This window comes from Puma concolor, chromosome A2 (genome assembly GCF_028749965.1).
Source record: "Puma concolor isolate L17-30 chromosome A2, mPumCon1.1.hap2, whole genome shotgun sequence".
Lineage (NCBI taxonomy): Eukaryota > Metazoa > Chordata > Mammalia > Carnivora > Felidae > Puma > Puma concolor.
In genome coordinates this window covers 94,713,479-94,732,585 of record NC_141668.1, presented here as the reverse complement: position 1 = coordinate 94,732,585, position 19,107 = coordinate 94,713,479, and the positions used below count along the sequence as shown (strand labels likewise).

Sequence of the window (19,107 nt, the reverse complement as noted above, 5' to 3'; positions counted from 1 at the left end):
ATAGCTACACCCAGGAGGCCCTGGTATACCTGGCATAACTGAAAGGGAAGCTTCATTTCAGTCGAAGTCAATGCTCCCTTTATCTCTCAAAATTTCATTTCAGACACATTCCTCAGCTGCCCCTTCAGGAGGCCCGCCTTTACCATTTCTGAGGATCTGACCCTGGAACCTCAGGACCTGGTCCCGCCCCCTGGTCCGCACCCCACTTGGGTCAACTCAGACTTCTGCCTTTGGCCACACACACACACACACACATTCACACATATCCCTGTCTTCCACAACAATAATATTCCCTATAATTTTGCACTCTGGGGATCCCAGAAATCATCGACGGCACCCAGGCCAGTGTTGAGGTGAAACGCCCGTCCCCAACATTTCCTGAGCATTGTCTATGCACCTGGGACAGGCTACACGCTTTGCTCACATTTCCTGTTCAGTCTGCCTGCAAACGAACGAGGTCCCTTTTGACAGATGAGGAAAAGGAGGAGAAACAGCTCGCCCACGACTGCACAGCTATCGTGTTACGTGAGGGCATTTACTCTTCTGATGCCACCTTGGGACAATGCTCCAGTGCCAGCTGGGGGGGGGGGGGGCGGGGCGGTGCCTTTTAGGCGGGCATTGCTGCTCTGCTTGCCCCCATCGTCCCTGGGCAGGCCACGCCCCATTGCTCTGTGAGTGCCAAGTGGCCATTTGAGGCTTGGGATTTGTCTCCAGCCAGACCCGGCTGTCATCCCACCTGATTCGCCTTAGGCATGCAGCCTTGGAAGAGATACTGAGCAGAAACCTATTAGTGCTCTGCTCAAGCAAAGTCGATGTCCAATCAAAAATTGCTATTATTAGTGGTGCTCTTACTGCACCAAAGTTCTTCAGTGTTTCTTAGCACCCTGACCACTGGTGGTCCCTCTGCCCCTTGTGGTCAGACCTGTCCCTGCCCTCTGGCTCCTCCCTCCCCCCTCCCTCCCGCCTCTCTCTCACCAGTGCCTGCAGATGCCTCAGGGAAGCAGAGCTCAGACCCTAACCTGCCCTCTGCCACCCATCCAGTCAGTCTCCGTCCAGCAGGTGCAGCTGGGAGGTCACCCTGGGCTTCTCCCCACCAGCAGGGAAGCAGAACCATGCTGGGTCCCCTCGCCCTCCTGTGTGCCCTCCTGTTTCCAGGTAGGTCCCGACTCCTTCCCTGGTGCGGGGTGACCCTGGTGCAGGGTGAGCTGAGGCTCCTATCTTTCTCCGTCTCACCGCTGTCCCCCTTGCAGGTGGCGTGGCAGCGATCAGTCTGACTCAGCAGGCTGTGGCTGTGGGGCGTGTGGGCAGCTCGGCCACCCTGTCCTGCCAAGCCAGCGCCTATGTCAGCTACATCCACTGGTACCTCCACCAGGAGGGGACTGAGCCCAAGAGGATCCTCATGCTGGACATGTCAAGGTTATATGTGCAGAGGTATGGGGGCTTGAAAGCGGACAAAATCGATGCCAAGAAAGGCAAGGAAAGCAACAGCTGTGAACTGTCAGTGAAGAAGCTGCAGAAGAGCGACGAGGGCGTGTACTACTGTGCTGCCTGGGAAGCTTATACCCCCTATTCGGAGCTGGGCCCACAAAGTGTTCGGTCCTGGCACACTGCTCAGGGTCACAGGTAAATATTCTTTCATTCTTCCGTATAATGTAGGGAGGGGAGGCAGGGGATGCAGGGGCGGCAGGCTAGGTGCTGGTGCCGGCTCAGAATTCTCGGATTCACCCCCAGTTTGGTCACAAATGGCAGCGGGATCCTTGGAGAGGTAGGTGACTGTGTCCCAGTCCTTGGGGGTAGTTGCCGCCTGAGCTTGCGTGGGCGACATTGACAAGGAGCTAACTTGCTAGAGCAACTGGGGGTCCCTGAAGGGTGGGGATGTTAGTTAGGTCCCTCTGGAATTTCTGCGTTGAAAGGTTTGTAAAGAAATTTGTGTGACTTATTCATTTGATCTAAAAGCAACCAATGGAAAAGAATGAACAAAAAATTGCTAAACTTGTCATTTTGTCAGAAGGTGATTCATATCAGGTATGGACACATTTAACTGTGCACACATATCCATAATGTCATGAGCTGGTTTCTCTGTTTGTTTTTTTCTAAATTCACACTAGTAAATGTGTTCTTTCTTCATTAGTCTTAGACATGAAATTTTGCCCGGATGAGGGAAAACGCCTCCCAGGGATGTTTCTATACTGCTAGGTGTGGTCACCTACAAGCTTTTAAAAATTTTCACAATGCTGGTAAAACAATGAAATCATGAAAGTAATGATATATTTTGGTTTCCTTAGTGGTTGTGATCAGAGACACAAATGAATTCATAAATTGAAAAGCAACCTTCTTGTCCTCTTTTTTGTCCATCTGACTGCAATATAAATTCTAACGGTCTGATTAAATAATGGTGACAGAGATATAATAATTCATGAGGTCCTTAAAGTTTTGTGGGAGAGTGTGATCCAGAGGAAAATATGGACTTTGATTCTGGATCTATTAGTTTCTGAATAATCATCCTTTAGCAAATAAATTTTAATTAGCTGGCCGTTGCTTTCTTAAAATGATAAAAAATAGTACATGGCCATTGTGGAGAAAAATGGAAAAGAGAAGAAATAAAAATTGGATAGTGACATTTATTACTGTTAACATTTGTTATATTTCCATCCATTCATTCTGTCAATGTAAAAAAAAACATCTCGAGTGGTTTGTTTTGAAGACTAAATGAAATTATAGCTACCACATCAGTTGGGACAGGGTCAGTGATTAAAAAAAAAAGTCAATACTGGTGTGCCTGTGTGGCTCAGTCAGTTGAGCAGCAGACTTTGGTTCAGGTCATGAGCTCACGGTTTGTGAATTCAAGCCCCGCGTCGGGCTCTGTGCTGACGGCTCAGAGCCTGGAGCCTGCTTTAGATTTTGTGTCTCCCCCTCTCTGCCCCTCTCCTGCTTGCACTCTGTCTCTCAAAAATAAATAAATTTAAAAAAAAATTTTAAAAGTCAGTTGTATAGAATTCAAATAATCACCAGTGAAGGACTTTGTGAATCAGGAGTACAGGAAATGTATCAGTTATGATCTAGTCTACAGGTCATTTTAGAACAATTGGTCAGTATTGGCAGAATACCTTTAATTTCTAAGACTCATTGTTGCATGATTCTAAAAATGACTAGAATGTAATAAGCATCATCTAAAATATTGTTAGCCTCAACATAAGGCAATCTCTCACTTTTCAGTGGAAAATGAGATATAAAAAGGACAGGTTTTACAACTTGAATATGTAAAATTATAATAATATCCATATAGAGTTAAATATTCACTTATAATATTTAATGTCTTATTTGGATTATACTACGGATTAAAAGTTATATCATTATAAATACCACTTGAGAATACTGTTTATTTCTGCTCTCACATTTTATTGAACATTTTAATCAAACTATTCACACGCATCTAAAATGTATACTTTAGAGCAAATTTCTGAGTCATTGCAAGGTCTGAGTGTCTGTTTTGGGATTCCCAAATAATGATGTCCCTGGATATTTTATTGGAAGAGACAATTTACCCACTTACAAAATAAAAGCATTCTTTTCATTTATACTGTCTTTCTATGTATGTGAGACAGAAGCATGAAGTATAGTCTTTAGTCTCCAGTAGTATTTACTAAATCCACATTAAACTGCTTATTGTCTTTTACCAGTGCGACTTCTAAAACTAGTCTCATCAAGTTTATTTCAGGTTTGTATCTTGTACAAGTAGTATTGTTGGATCAAAGTTGAATGGATTAGAAGAGCCTCTTTTAATAAGTGGCCCAGGACTGAAACATAAGACAACCCTTGTTGCGTGAGGGATGATGTTGGGAACGCAAGCTTCACCTTCTTCTCTGGCGTTTCAGGGTGGTTGAATTCCACACGTTTTGCATTTGTATCACAGAGAGGGATTTGGAAACTTCTTCTTTCATTTTTCATGTGATCTCTGAGTTAGACCTTCTTAAGCTCTGAAGCCCTGAGGCTGAATGCACAAACGATTTCTCATTTATTTATACTGTCTCTTTCCAACATCTATTTGAGAAGGCCTCAAATAAAAGACACAAGTACAGTTAGGCCATGAAATAAAAATAGAAGACCAAGACACGAAGGAAAGCAGAAGAAAAAGGCCTGGGATGATCTAGCAAGAAATGGGAAAACTTTACGTTCAAAGGTGGGAGAAATTGTGGTGGACACACACTTTGTATTATCTGATAAAATGAAGTACACCAAAGCTTCATATGCCATTGAAATCATAAAATTAGAAAAAACTTTCGATGCATGCGTTCTTTAGGGGGACTACGAAGTGAAATAGCAGGCATTGCCTTCCACATCCATTTCATAAGATGGAAGGAGTGGTTTTTCAACAAAGCCTTTCATGCTACCGTGGCGTCATTACTATGGGCACCGTGACATTTAATGTCATTCACAGATGGTGACCTTCAGCAGACAAGGTCAGGCAGGTGATAGTCTAGGGACCTAACGTGACAATAGGAGGCTTGGAGGAGCGGGTAACTGACCATTGATGTAGTCATTGTCTGGGAGGCCCACTGTAGGAGATTCAAGCCAAATTTGGGGCATGATTAGAAGGAAGGCGGTTTGAGGTAGAAATTTCTGGTGAAAGCTTGGAATTTGCTTTGGACCACACAGGTGAAGCAGTTCCATGAACTGACCCCATGTTACTAGGCTTTAGCCAATGTTCCTTTGACTTTCTTAACACTGGAAATGCAGTGGATAAGACAAGTGATTGCCTATTAACTGGTGTGTCAAAGGCACATTCCAGTGATGACGGCTGAGTGAATCGAGACATAGTAGAGCAAAGTGGGGTGCAAACAAAGGAATGAGTCTCCATGCTTGATTTACATAGATCCAATCATTACCTCAAGTACTGTATTCCCATTAGTAAGAAAGATGTGGTCCCATGCGATTAAAATGTCATGTTGGAGCACACAATTCATCGAAAGAAATTGCTAATAATCATGATAATGATAATAATATACCTTCTCATTTCCATAGCATGTTTGGTGGTGGAAATCTTAGGAGAGATTTTAATATCAATCCTCACAGCAAAGGTCAGCATAGACAACATTGTGCAAATATTGTAATAGGATCAGACCTTGTGTCCATGTGGACTTCTATAAAGTGTTCATGTACATCGTGTGTAACTGTCACAAAAGGGTTTGGTCCAAGAATGAAGTTGATCACGACAGATGTGCTTTGTGAGTTGACACACTTCCTTTCCTGACGGTGAAAGGGTGTAGTCAGAGAGCCCCGGATTTGCCCCAGGCTGACCTGGAGCCCTTTCTCTACCACGTACTGTTTATGTGAATTTGGCGATTATTCTCTGCCCTCAGTTTCCTCATCCATCAGGTGGGATAACACGACGCATTCAGCAGGAGTCATATGAGAATTAAATGAGACTGGGGATAAATTATATGGCACATCATGCAAAACATAATAGGTGCTGGTAGAAGTTGCCCCGTTTCACACCTAATGGGAGAATTGTATCCTCTATGGAGGGTGGTCTGTAGCCGATCCTACTGACAGAGCAGAAATTCTCCAGAGGAGTCAGCTGTACTTGTAACTGCTCCAATGGGAAGTTCCCTTGCTGTCCACGGATAGACAAATAACTTGAATTTAGAGGTATTTGTACCTGTTTACTGGACTTGTCCCTCACTGGGCCACAAAAATGAAATTAAAATTGTATTTTTGTAGTTCTTCTATGTACTTTAAAACTTATTTATCTTAATTTATATTACCTCTAACTTCAACAGGTTTGGGCTTCATGCTTATAATAGTAGAAAAACAAAGGTTGAAAATATAGTTACAATGTACATAGAAACATAGTTATAGATAGACGTAGGGCTTTTAAATACATTTAGAAATGTCATAAATTTGAAATTCATATTTACATATGAAATAGCTTTAAATAATTATTTAATAAAAGAATATAGTTGAATAAAATGAGAAATTTGGAGTCAATATGAATATGCAGGTTTGAAATACCACTCTTAATTGAAAATGTGGTTGTATTTGGTTAATTTATATAGAATTCATACTGCTTCATATCAATAAAATAGATACAACTCAGGCAATTTACACCCAAAATTTTTTTAACTTTGTGCACAAACGCACTGGACAAACTTATTTATTTTGTAAACTGGTTTCTATTTTATGCATCAATAAAATGATTGTGGCCATAAAAAAACACTGTTAGTAAGCTTAAAAAGAATATTGAAAGAAAAAACATGTAATATAATTACCCAACATATAGGCACTAGTCTTATATAATCAAGTATACTATTTAATGCTCAGTTGAGACAATTACAGAAGTTCAAGATTCCCTCTATCCGGAAAAGAATGAAACTTCAGGATCTAGCTGAGGAAAAGGGACAGGAGATAAGCATCGTATTTTTCCATCCAGAAATTTTCCATGTTCATCTTTGATTTTCAAGTTCTTTACAATGATGAATCAGAAGTAATCCTATAAAAAAACAAGTTCCTAAGATGAAAACTAGATTCTTTAATGTATTGACTAGAGGCAAAAATGATGTAAATATCATGTACTTTGAAAAATTAGTCTTCTCTTATATAACAAACTTTTAAAATTAAAAACAACATATATGGTTGGAGAAATGTAGACTTTCTTACTATTATAATCAATAAAATATATATATTTGCAGCACAAGTAAGCTGTACAAGTTTAAAACAACCACATTATGATCTAATTCTATGTATAGCATGAATAAAAAACTCATTGTTTGCTTACTGATTTTGTATAAAAATCAGGAGGTTTGTAGCACTCGCAGAAATTTTCAAGAATATTTTTCCTTTTCTTCTCAAGGAAGAAATAAAATTTTTCTTTTCTTCGGAAATTGTCCACAAAATTATTATTCTAACTCCAAACTAGCCCAAAGAGAAAATGTGTTAACGTTTGTGTTTCAGTTGGAAATCAAATTGGAAGGGTTCTAGTCTTTATAATTTCAATGATTAATTAACAATCAATGTATAAGCAAGGAACATTCCAGTCCTCAAGTGACATGCCCTTGACAACTATGATGTTTCATTACATATTTTCACATTATGTGTGCAAGATACTCTGTTAACATTATACCAGTTACATACAACTTTATTCAGCTGATAAAATCAAAGAAAATTATGGGTACAACCACAAGTTCAGCAGGCTTGTAGGGCAGATCCAAATTTGGGGGAGATGCTAAGCATCAAAGTACAGTGTCTTCTTAGTCACATGTCAACATCAAATGAATTTCCAATATAAAATGTGCTTTGAGTGAACATTTTCTAAAGCAAAACAAAATTCTGACTAGTGCATTACTTGCACTATAACGTTCATATAAGAGCATTTCTGAAAATAATCAATAAATTTTAAGTAGCAGTTTTGGAAATATTGCCACATTGCTTCCAAATTCAAGGCACTGTAGGGGTGCCTGGGTGGCTCAGTGGGTTAAGCACCTGACTTTGGCTCAGGTCATGATCTCACAGTTTGTGGGTTTGAGCCCTGCGATTTGTCTGTGCTGACAGCTCAGAGCTTGGAGCCTGTTTCAGATTCTGTGTCTCCCTCTCTCTCTGCTCCTCCCCTGCTCGTGCTCTGTCTCTCTCTGTCTCAAAAATAAATAATCATTTAAAAAAATTTAAATTCAAGGCATTGTAAATATTTTGGAGGTGCCGCTTTAAACGTTGTCCTACTCAAAATCCTGGCATAGTTTAGACGTGAAAGTGAGATGTTCTATAAAATCAGAAATCAAGCAAAAGAACTCCAGCATCAGAAGTGGGCATGGGATTCTTATTTGAAGCTAAATGGTCAACTTGATACATTGTCAAGTATGGGTGGAAATAGATTCCTTTTCCAACAAGTGACCATGTATTGTCTCAAAAAATTCCACATTTTAACCCATGTGGTGACCTTAATAGCTGTGACTTTAGGCAACTTACATAACCTCTTGAACCCCTTTTCCCATGGAAAGTAACAAAAGAAGCAACTCAGAACCCACTGTGGTTTAAAGGTCATGGTAAGCACTAACTCTATGGCAACTTTTCCTTCCTTTTAACTATGTGCTAGGTGGTTCCAACCACACAATGTTTCCATTTCTCTAATGACGTTTTCATTGCTATTCTATTTTTTCCCACAGATAAAAATCCTGATGAAGACACTTCCCCCAAGCCCACAATTTTTCTTCCGTCAATTGCTGAAGTAAACCTCCATAAGGCTGGAACATATCTTTCTCTTCTTGAGGAATTTTTCCCTGATGTTATCGAGATAGATTGGAAAGAACAGGATGGCAAAACAATTCTGACGTCCCAACAGGGAAACACCATGAAGACTAAGGACACATACATGAAATACACCTGGCTGACCGTGGGTGAAGAGTCAATGGGCAAAGAACACAAATGTATCGTCAAACACGAGAAGAATAAAAGAAGGTTTGAACAAGAGATTCTGTTTCCTTCAATAAACAAAGGTATGGGCATGTGCATGTGAATATAACCTTCCTGAATTCTTTGTTTCAAAGGGAATACCACACTTTACCTGTCAAGAATTAATGGAAAACAGGGAAAGAGAATTCTTTTCTAAAACTTTTACTTTTTTTCTTTTTTTTAAGAAAACCAAACTTAATGTTTATTTATTTTTGAGAGAGAGAGAGCCCGAGCCTGAGGGGCGGGGAGGGGCAGAGAGCGAGGGAGACACAGAAATCTGAAGAGGCTCCAGGCTCTGAGCTGTCAGCACAGAGCCCAACGCTTGAACTCATGAACCGTGAGATCATGACCTGAGCCGAAGTCGGACATTCAACCGACGGAGCCACCCTGGTGCCCCTAAATGTTTTACTTTTAATGGTACATTAAAGTCCAAATATTTCCCCACAGAATTAAATATGATGGGCTTTGGAAGATATAAAGAAAAAGAAAAAGAAAAACTCACTTAGCCTTTGCTGCTTCAATTTCATCATCCAAAATATGAAGGTCACAGTGACGTTTTTTAGCACCACTGTATGGATTAAATGAAAGAATACATATGAAAACACCTAGCAACCTTGCATACAATAAGTGCTCAAAAAGAGAGTGCGTTTTTGATGATCTCATTGATATGGAAATAAGAAAAATTTCACATCTTTAGGGAATGGTCTACTCAACAGTCAAACTCCCTCTCACCTCAATCTGGTCTACTCAAAGTATCACCTTTAAACAGTTACAGGTGACAAAATGCTGCTCCTTTGATGGTGCTGGATTGCAGCTCAAGTAAAAATGGTGATTTGGCTGCCGAGTTTTTAGTATGGTCTTGAGTGTTCCAGATTTGAATTTTATGTAAGACTGTAAGGTGAAATTTGGTAACTGGAGAGGGGTGAGGTTACATGTACAAACATTCTCCCATTGTCCACAATGGATGTATTTCTACCCCTGGGAAATGCTGCCCAGCAAACACTTCCTGCCGTCCGAGTGTGTGCCAGGCCTGGGAGGGAGGTGGGCCGGACCACTGTCCCCAGGAGGATCACTACAGTAGGGCAAATACACTTTGCCTAATCACCCAGGGTCCCTGGTGATTCAGACATGGTGTCCTGAAGGAGCCCCACTGGTGCAGAGGCTGGTCATATGTGACAATGGGGGCAGAGCTGAATGTGCCCTGGCCTGGCTGTGGGCCAGGAACTCTCTAGACTCAGAAGTCAAGTCCTGAACATGAACATAAAAGACCAGGGCCCCAGAGGGCCCAAAAGAAGGAACCAGTTTGTACTTGCTCTGTGGTTAACAAGCACTTTTTAAGCAGCAGGGAACAAACACATAGCAAGACATGTGAAGAGCTTTGCTATATTTCTGAGGTAAGACTTTGTCCTTTGTCCTCTGGGAATGTTAAACAAATAAACAAACAACAAAACCCGTAGTCCCAAAATGGCAGCACTTAACTTAAAAGCTTGAGTCACTCCACCAAGACTTAATACCTAATCCCAGTGCAATTGCAACCCCCAGAAAAGTAACCTTTAACCTGTCACCTAGGGAGTTTCCTAGCCAGCACCAGGTACTTTCCTAATTGACCCCTTCCTTCCCCATGAAGGTGACCTTGCCTAAATCAGTGGACTCCTTGCTAATAATCCTCTTTTTTCCGCCCCCTGTCTATTGTTAAAATATTCCTTCCCTGTCCTCCTTTGGAGCTCCCGTCTAAGTGCTAGATGAGATGCTGATTCACACATTAATTGACGAATACAGCTACTGGATCTTTAACATTTACTTGGTTGACTTTTTGTTCTTTAACAGGTGTGGTGGAGGCAAGAGGATCCCAAGTAGACCCACAGGGGCATTCGGAGACAAGGCGAAACACAGGGGTGGTCACTGTGAGCCCTTTGAGTTCACTGTCCTCCTCACCAGTTTCAAGGGCTGCAGGTGAGTTCCTCTTGGTTCGAAGCTCCCCTCTCCTTGCCTTCGGGCTGCTGATCTAATGGGCCTTTCTTTCCAGGACAGGTCAGCTTGGGCTGCAAGGGTTATGCCCAGAGCCCGGTTGAGCCGGCATGTTTATCTGGAACCCTGTGGAACTGGCCTATTTGGCCAGAGCCCAGCTGGGCTGGCAGAAAGGTGTGCCTGGAGCCAAGCCCCCAACCTTTCAGACCACACTTCCCCTGCTAGAAAAGTCAGCAAGGTTCCAAGAGAATTGTTGATGGTGCACACGGAGTCTTGTGTCCTGAACGCAGTAACATCCAAGTCTGAGATACTGAGAGCAGCTGTCCTGACAAACACGAACAGAACTAGAAATGCAGCTCTTGGGTCAATCCAGAGTTCCCCTGTCCCTTCACCCAACCCCACACTTCTCCTAGTCCTAGAAAAGGGCTTATAGATGGTTGGCTTTAGGAAAGCAAAGTCCTTCTTGCAGGAACCTGCATTCTTTCTCTGTCCTCAAAGTGATCTATCTGATCAGGTCCTTGAAATGTAAACACAGCCCACAAGTGCCTGGGACTGAGGGAAACTAAGGGAAAGAGGTCTTTTTAAAATACAATCTGCTAAAGGGCTCCTGTGCCTAAACCCTGGCTCGGTGTCCTTCGTAATTCCAGGGACACATACAAACCTTAACACTTTCTCCATAAATGTCTCCATGAACGTCAGTGACCCCAGGGTCTTTGCAGCGATCTGTGTGTCCACAAATACACGTCGTCAATGTGAGATATTTTTCTCTCTGGAGACATTGTCAAAATTCGTTTACAAAGAGCTCTATATTTCTTTGGTTTTTAGACAAACACTTGTGAGGACTGGGCATTCTAGACCTCTCAGAAAGGGAGAAACTATCCCATGCGTGTTTCAACTTCACATGTCGGGTCTGTGTCTGGTTGTTGTTTAAGCAAAGCAGACATCTTTTTAGAATTGTCAGCACTAAAATTAATTAGAACTTTCATGTGCCTGGGTTTACTGAAATTCAAATAAGTAGATGGGATCTCAGTTACAAAACGTTTAAAAAAAAACAGCTTGGGAGAATGACAGACTTTGATGTTTCATAAGTTTTTGTTTGTTTGTTTTTTAGTATTTTTATTTTCATTTCAGTTAGTTGGCACGCAGTGTGGCTCTAGTTTCAGGAGTACAATCTAGTGATTCAGCACTTCATAGGTCACCCTGTGCTCATTAGGACGAGGGCACTCCTTATTCCCATCGCCTATTTAACCCATCCCTTCCCACGCCTCATAAAGTTTTTATGGGTAATTTCAGCTCAACTTTTAGGAACAAGTAACTTGAATAGATGTAAATAAAATAAAAATTTTTAGATAAAGTTGTAAATAGTTTCCCAAAGCTTTGGGGGAACTAAAACCTTAAAGTGTTGCTGAGTGAGGTCACCTGTTAAATTACATTAAATTCATTAAATATCTAGATCATTTCCAAGTGTGATAAAATAGTCAATTATTAGGGCATCTGGGTGGCTCAGTGGGTTTAGCGTCTGACTTTGGCTCAGGTCATGATCTCACGCCTCATTAGTTCGAGCCCGAATCAGGTTCTGTGCTGATGGCACACAGCCTGAAGCCTGCTTCGGATTCTGTGTCTCTCTCTCTCTCTGCCTCTGTCTCCCCTGCTCATACTGTGTCTCTGTGTCTCTCTCTTAAAAATAAATAAAAACTTAAAAGAAATAGGAAATTATTTTTTATTTCTTTTGTTTGAAGTTTATTCATTTATTTGGAGAGAGAGACAGAGCACGTGAGCAGGGGAGGGGCAGGGAGACAGAGAGAGAGAGAGAGAGAGGGAGAAAGAGAATCCCAAGCAGGCTCTGCACTGCCAGCACAGAGCTCAAACCCAGGCACTATCATGACCCAAGCCAAAGTCAAGAGCTGGACGCTCAACTGACTGAGTCACCCAGATGCCCCATAAATAGGAAATTATTAATTAAGGAACATAGGTTTATCTCTTTTTGGTTTTCTTAATGCAGAGAAACTGAAGATACTTTTGGGCCTGCTTGTAAATGTACTTTGTGCTTTACTGAAAGATTGTTTTATAAGGAAGCAGATGTTTCTAGGAATTATGAAATGTATTCACAAGTTCGCCAATCCAAAGGATGCTGTTTGACAGTTCACAACTGCTTCCTTATTAACTTTTGTTAAAAATGAAGGTTTCTAAGAGTTAAGAATTCTGATAAATTTAATGAAGACTGCTGGAAATAATAAGGGAAACAACCCAGAATGCAAAGAACATAAGGTGTGTATTTTTAGTAAGGAAAAGTCTGATGCATGGAGTTGTACTTTTTGAGAAAAGAAAGAAAGAAAGAAAGAAAGAAAGAAAGAAAGAAAGAAAGAAAGAAAGAAAAAAGAAAATTTTCTCCAAAGGGAGGCTCATTTAAAGAGGGTAAATTCAGAGGGCGCCTGGGTGGGTCAGCTGGGTCAGCATCAGACTTTGGCACAGGTCATGATCTCAAGGTCGGTGAATTCAAGCCCTACATTGGGCTTTCTGCTGTCAGCACGGAGCCCGCTTGGGATCCTCTGTCCCCACACCTCTCTGCCCCTCCTGGGCTGTGCTCATTCTCTCTCTCAAAAATAAATAAACACAAATAAATAAATAGATAGATGGATAAATAAATAAATGAATAAATAAGGTAAATCAAGACAAGTTCTGAATGTAAAAAAGAAATTAGTAAAGATTTGCAAACATGGGATATTTGGAAAGGAATGTTATGTGTGGTCAGGACTGACTAATATTGGCATGAAGAATTTTCAAAGCAAAAGTAAGCTGATCCCGGGGCACCTGGGTGGCTCAGTCAATTAAAAGACTACTCTTGGTTTTGGCTCAGGTCATGGTCTTAGGGTTCTGGGTTCTAGCCTCAAATTGGGCTCCAGGCTGGCAGGGTGGAGCCTGCTTCGGATTCTCTCTCTCTCTCCTTCTCTCTGCCCCTCCCCTGCTCCTGCTCTCTCTCTCTCTCTCTCAAACAAATAAACAACAAAACAATACAAAACAAAAACAAAACAAAACAAAAAAACCAAAACAAAACAAAAGTAAGCTGATACAGCATTAGAATTTGGTTTTCTCTCTGTCCAAAGGGCTAAGGGTTTTGTGGTTTTTTGCTTGTTTTCTTTGGAGTTTGGTCTGCTTAGGTCTCTTTAACCTGGAACATTCCAAAGGATTTGTTAAACTAATTTGGCTTACTTGATATGTTAACGGAGAGCATTGTCAAATAAATGTTCATACTAAGTTTTCTTTACAGTGTATTTATAAGATTGTGGCACTTGTAGATAAAGTCCATTCTGGTTCTCCAAAAAAAGAAAAAGATGGCCTCTCATGCCAGACTTGCTGTCCTAATGACCTTGTACCATGGCACCGGGGTGCTTCTGAATCCGAGAAATCAAGGTGAAAAAACTGGCAGTGTATTCAAGAAAGAGTTGGAGTTGAGGGAAAACCAAGACAGTCACTTGGTTCTTTCTGACTCCCTGACAAACCCTGTTTTTCTTGCTTTTTTTTTTTTTTTTTTTTAGTTTTGTTTTTTCACTCTTTCACCCACCATGAGGCATTTAAGATGACTCGAATTATAAACAGGCATCAGTGGTAAGGATTAAATAATAGTACAAAATGACTTACCCTGAGTGTCTAACCTGCTAGGTGCATAACCTTGGAAAAATTGTTTTTTGTTACAGAAGCTTCAGACCTCCTCCCTGGGGACCCCTTGAACACCCGCAGCCAGACTTCATGCCACTGCCACTTAGTGCGGGCTGTCAACACGCCCCAGTTATTGTTTGTACATTTCTGGGAGGGTTGAAGCCTTTCCCTGCCGAGAGGCTGATGCCCTCCCCGTGGCGAAGACACTTTTAAAAAGTGGGTTTCCCCCTTGGGGCACATCTTCTGTGATCTCCAGGGACCAAGTCTCCTATTTTAGTGGGCAAGTAATAGGCGCCTGAAGGAAAACCTTGCAAACTTTTTGGGATTCTCTCAGTGCACAACCTTCTGCTGATCCTTTCTGTCCTATGCTAGCCTGTCCAGAGGGTGTGTGTCTACCCTGTCTTCTGCTCAAGCCTGTCACCACCAGGTTACGGAAGCCTTCTTAGATCACAGTGCAAAGGATCCTGTTGGTCACAGTTTAAAGCCTGGGGACTAGGTATTTTAGACACGTCATCAGAGGAAGACAGCCCTCGAACCCCCAGTAGAAGAGGGACCTTACCGAGTGCTCCTGCTGTAACTCTAAAGGTATGGAGCCTCGGGCACACATCACACCAGTACCCTTTCCATCTGACGCCAGGTCCTGCCCAGACGCTGGACGTTTCTGAATCAGATGGAGACAAAGTGAGGTAGCTCACCAATGCACGATGATAAGAGATTTTTATTTATCGTTTTTAAAGTTTTTGTTGGAATTCCAGTTAGTTCTCTTGTAGTGCTATATTAGTTCCAGATGCGCAGTATGGTGACCAAAGCCACTGCATGGAAAAGAAAGACATTTAAGGCATTTTAAAGTCAGCTTTTGAGAATATTTTAACATTTAACGTAATTATACTAACAGTTTCCTTCTTGGGATTTACCTGACAGTTTATACCTCAAACCCATCCTTTTAAGAGTGACAAAATTAGATTGTGTGGAAGGTATACAATTGCACACCTGAACCACGTGTGTAGGGACAAGGACACATTTGAACAGAAAAAGGATAAATCAAAACAACCTCATGACTCTCTGCATCCACCGGTCAATGATCTTTGTAAAAAAATTTTTTTTTTTTATTTTTTTTAATTTTTTTTTTTTTCAACGTTTATTTATTTTTGGGACAGAGAGAGACAGAGCATGAACGGGGGAGGGGCAGAGAGAGAGGGAGACACAGAATCGGAAACAGGCTCCAGGCTCCGAGCCATCAGCCCAGAGCCCGACGCGGGGCTCGAACTCACGGACCGCGAGATCGTGACCTGGCTGAAGTCGGACGCTTAACCGACTGCGCCACCCAGGCGCCCCTGTAAAAAAATTTTTAACGTTTATTCATTTTTTGAGAGACAGAGAGACCCAGAGCGTGAGTGGGGGAGGGGCAGAGACAGAGGGAGACACAGAATCCGAAGCAGGTTCCAGGTTCTGAGCTGTCAGCACAGCGCCTGACGTGGGGCTTGAACTCACAGATGTGAGACCATGACCTGATTCAAAGTCGAACGCTTAACCGACGGAGCCACCCAGGTGCCCCACGGTCAATATACTTTTTAAGGAATTTTGTCTTTGTATGTATGTTGGATGTTTTTTATTTTGGTTGTTTGTTTTTGTATTGTTTTGTTTTTACACTCTATATAAATACAACCCTCATCTCATGTTTTATGTATTCAGGCAGCTATCGATGTGACTTGCCTATCATCCTATCCCTGCAGTAAGTACACCCAGATCCTGAGCTTCCGTAATAAATGGTCAGTTGGTAAAAGTAACGAGGGTATCCGGAAGAGATGATATATGAGAGTCCACGATGGTGGACTTAGGTTTGATTTGTATGGATTGTTGTACAAGGGACGTTCCACATGCTGTAGCTCATCTAACCCCCCACCTCCGACCCTGAGTGCCGGCTCTGCCCGTCACTGGTATGATTCTCAGCAAGGTACTTATTGACTCTAAATCCTATTTCCTTACGCGTAACATGGAGTCCTCCAAATCCAGCTCATGTCAGTGTCACCAGGATCAGATGAGATAACGCACGTGAACTTTCACAGAGTGCCTGGCACAGGAATAACCATCTAAGGGTACTGGCTTTCATTAGCCTTGTTGTCATGTCCACAAACACCTCCACTCTAGAAAATCATGTGCGGGACTTGAGGTTATTGGGGTGTGCGTGATTTGGAAAAGTAAGGCTGCTTCCGTTTTTACATGGGAAATTGACCTACACCAGCCTCCTTCCAACGTGTAAGATTCTGCTGTGGATTCTCGGGTTGGACGATATCGTTTTGGTGGCCACGCTTCATGTGAGTGGTGTGTGCTCAGGACTTTACAGCAGCCACTGTTTCTGGATGTTTTTCCATTCAACAAGTATTTACAGAACACCTACTTTGCCACAGGCACTGTGCTGGAAGCTGTGAGGACAGAGGGAAAACAAGATATAGTCTTAGATATTACTCCCCAGTTGTGAGGAAGAAAGAAAAAAAATTCATGAACTTCAACATCTTCCTGCACAGAAATACAGTATATGAATTGATCTACAAAGAATTACAAGGAACCAGAGCTCCTATTTGTAATGGTTCTTTCTTATCTGTTGACAGATTCTATCTATCTGTGTATCTACCTATCTGTGTATCTGTCTCTCTATTATCTATCTCTCTATCTCTCTATCATCTATCTATCTATCTATCTATCCATCCATCAAACCATCCACAGTACAGACACGAGTCAAATAATGGATATGAACAACAGAATAATACTTGCTTTCATTTCTTTTAGAGCTCGCTGCTGTTAACTACACAAAAGCTTCTCTGAAAGATGAAAACGGTAAGTTTTGTACTTGTTTCCTGTATGTTAGGCTATAGCATTGTTTCCTTCCGATCAACTTAACTTTTGAACTTCTCTGGCTTCGGGTAGAAGCCTCACAATGGCAGGATCTTGCAAAATAGACTGAGTGGTAATTTAAGTCAGTCCATCATTTCTCAGGAGTCGTCTTCACACAGTAACTGCTGGCTTGGGAAGGAGAGGCCTGTAAAGTAGGGGTGCAGTGAGGGGCTCTGACGTCTGTTAACAATGCACTTCATGCATTTCTGTGGCCTTTGTTTCTACTAACTGAGGAAAATATGCTGTTGCTTTAGATTTTTTTTTTAAGTCTCTATTCTTGCTGGTACTTAGTAAATGATGATGAGAGGTTCTTGGACAAAAGGCATTGTGTTACTGTCAGTGCATTTTGTTGAATTCTCTTAACACTCACTGTGAGTATTTCATTCCCATTTTGCCCCTGAGGACAAGGAGCTGAGATTAACTACGTCCCTTGTATCATGCCACACAGCGAGATCCGGGCTTCGCCCCAGGCTAGCTGAATCAAGACTTCATGCACTTACTCAGGTTTCATTCTTCCTCTACATCCCAAACCCAAGGCTCTGAGACAGGCTGCACACCTGGGGTGGGTGGGATGGCAGGACTTCGCGTGTCAGAATCCAGACTTACACCCCAGTCTTAATTATTTATTTGCAGGAATAGGGTTAGCTTATTTACATTTTCTGAGCCAACCACAAATGACACAAATAACACCCAGCTCAGTTATTGAAAACACAAGGCCCCCTATGTGGAGTGTCTTGCTTCAGGTATCTCATTTAGCAGCCGCATAATAAGTACCTGTGAGTACATTCTAAGTATAAGTAGTAGTTCCCGGCCCTTTCTCCCCGCGTATGCACAAAGGAAATGATGAGGACCATTGGCTCTAGTCCTGCTGATTTGTCCTCCTGTCCAATATCAAGGGGCTCCTGGACTCTGGCTACTCGTCATCATCCTCCTTATCATCATCCAACTTTACATTTAGCCATAGTCATTGGGTGTCTTGGGTATTCATTGCATGTGGAGATCCAGGATGACAGAGTAGCTGAGAATGCGTCCTGAAACACCAGGTTGCTGGGATTGAAATCTGGCCTCTCGTACTTACTAGTTGCATGAAATCAGGCAAATTGCTCCTCTCCCTGTCCTCAGTATAAGAAAATGGGAATGAAAGTAATAATCTCATATGTTATTGCAAAATTAAAGAGGATTAAGGCTTTCTAGGCAAAGTTCTCAACTGACATTTAGTTTGTGGTTAATGGATATTGCCTACTATTCTTACATAGGGACATGCTGGGGATGAAAAAATGCTAAAAGCTATCTATCACCAATGGTTCTTCCCCCCTGGGTTCATGAATTACAAACACAACCATCGTTTAGAATACTTTGGAATATTCTAAGTGAATTTCACAGGTTTTTTTACAGACTTGGTCGGCAAACTGGATTCTGAGTAGTCTTGAGGGTGGTGTTAGTGGTGATGGTGGTGTAGATGTTTACTCTCCAGTTGTACTGGTGAGAGTCACTTCAACCCAGGACATCAGAAATGTGTGAAACTAACCGATGGCTTCTTTTAGACCCCCGACAGGTGCAGCTCGTGAACACCTCTGCCTACTACACCTACCTCCTCCTTGTCATCAAGAGCATGGTCTACACCGTCATCATCGCCATCTGTCTGCTTGGGAGACAAGCACTCTGTGACAATGGGAAGAGTTCCTAACCCATGGTGGCACCAAGGGTCCACTTTTCTCCATTGGCTATTGTCACTAGAAGAGTCTGCTGGAGATATAGCAGGGCTTTCTTTCTGCGTTTGGGTTATTTCAGTTCGCATGTTTCTTTTTCTATGTGTCATCATTGCAGAACAGGTTTACAAACCGCTAGGCAGACAGGAAATGTCACTCTGCATGGAGAACAATTTCTGCCATGACTCAGGGATGGGGCCGGGGGGCATCCACGGGGGCTTCAGTACCTCTCTATCCTTCACGTCCACCAGCTCATCAGCAGCACAGCACCCTCGCCTCTGAGTACACTTGGTGTGCAGCTTCCATAGAGCTCCTGGGGCTCTGTATCCAGATAACTTCCTGGAGGCCTTTTATTTTACATTTCTGGAAGCTGCCATCTTTGCTACCTGAGTTTTGTTATGTTTTTCATAATAGGCACAATAAAAACAATCACAAGTCT

General features: G+C 42.1%; 1 gene segment (V, D, J or C); it reads left to right on the top strand.

Moving 5' to 3' along the window:
• Positions 1-832: 832 nt before the first annotated feature.
• Positions 833-19,107, top strand: LOC147583340 (T cell receptor gamma constant 2-like). The segment is given in 6 exon segments: positions 833-1,155; positions 1,251-1,623; positions 8,157-8,486; positions 10,270-10,395; positions 16,855-16,902; positions 18,504-19,107. Coding segments are annotated over 6 exon segments (1,063 nt in total).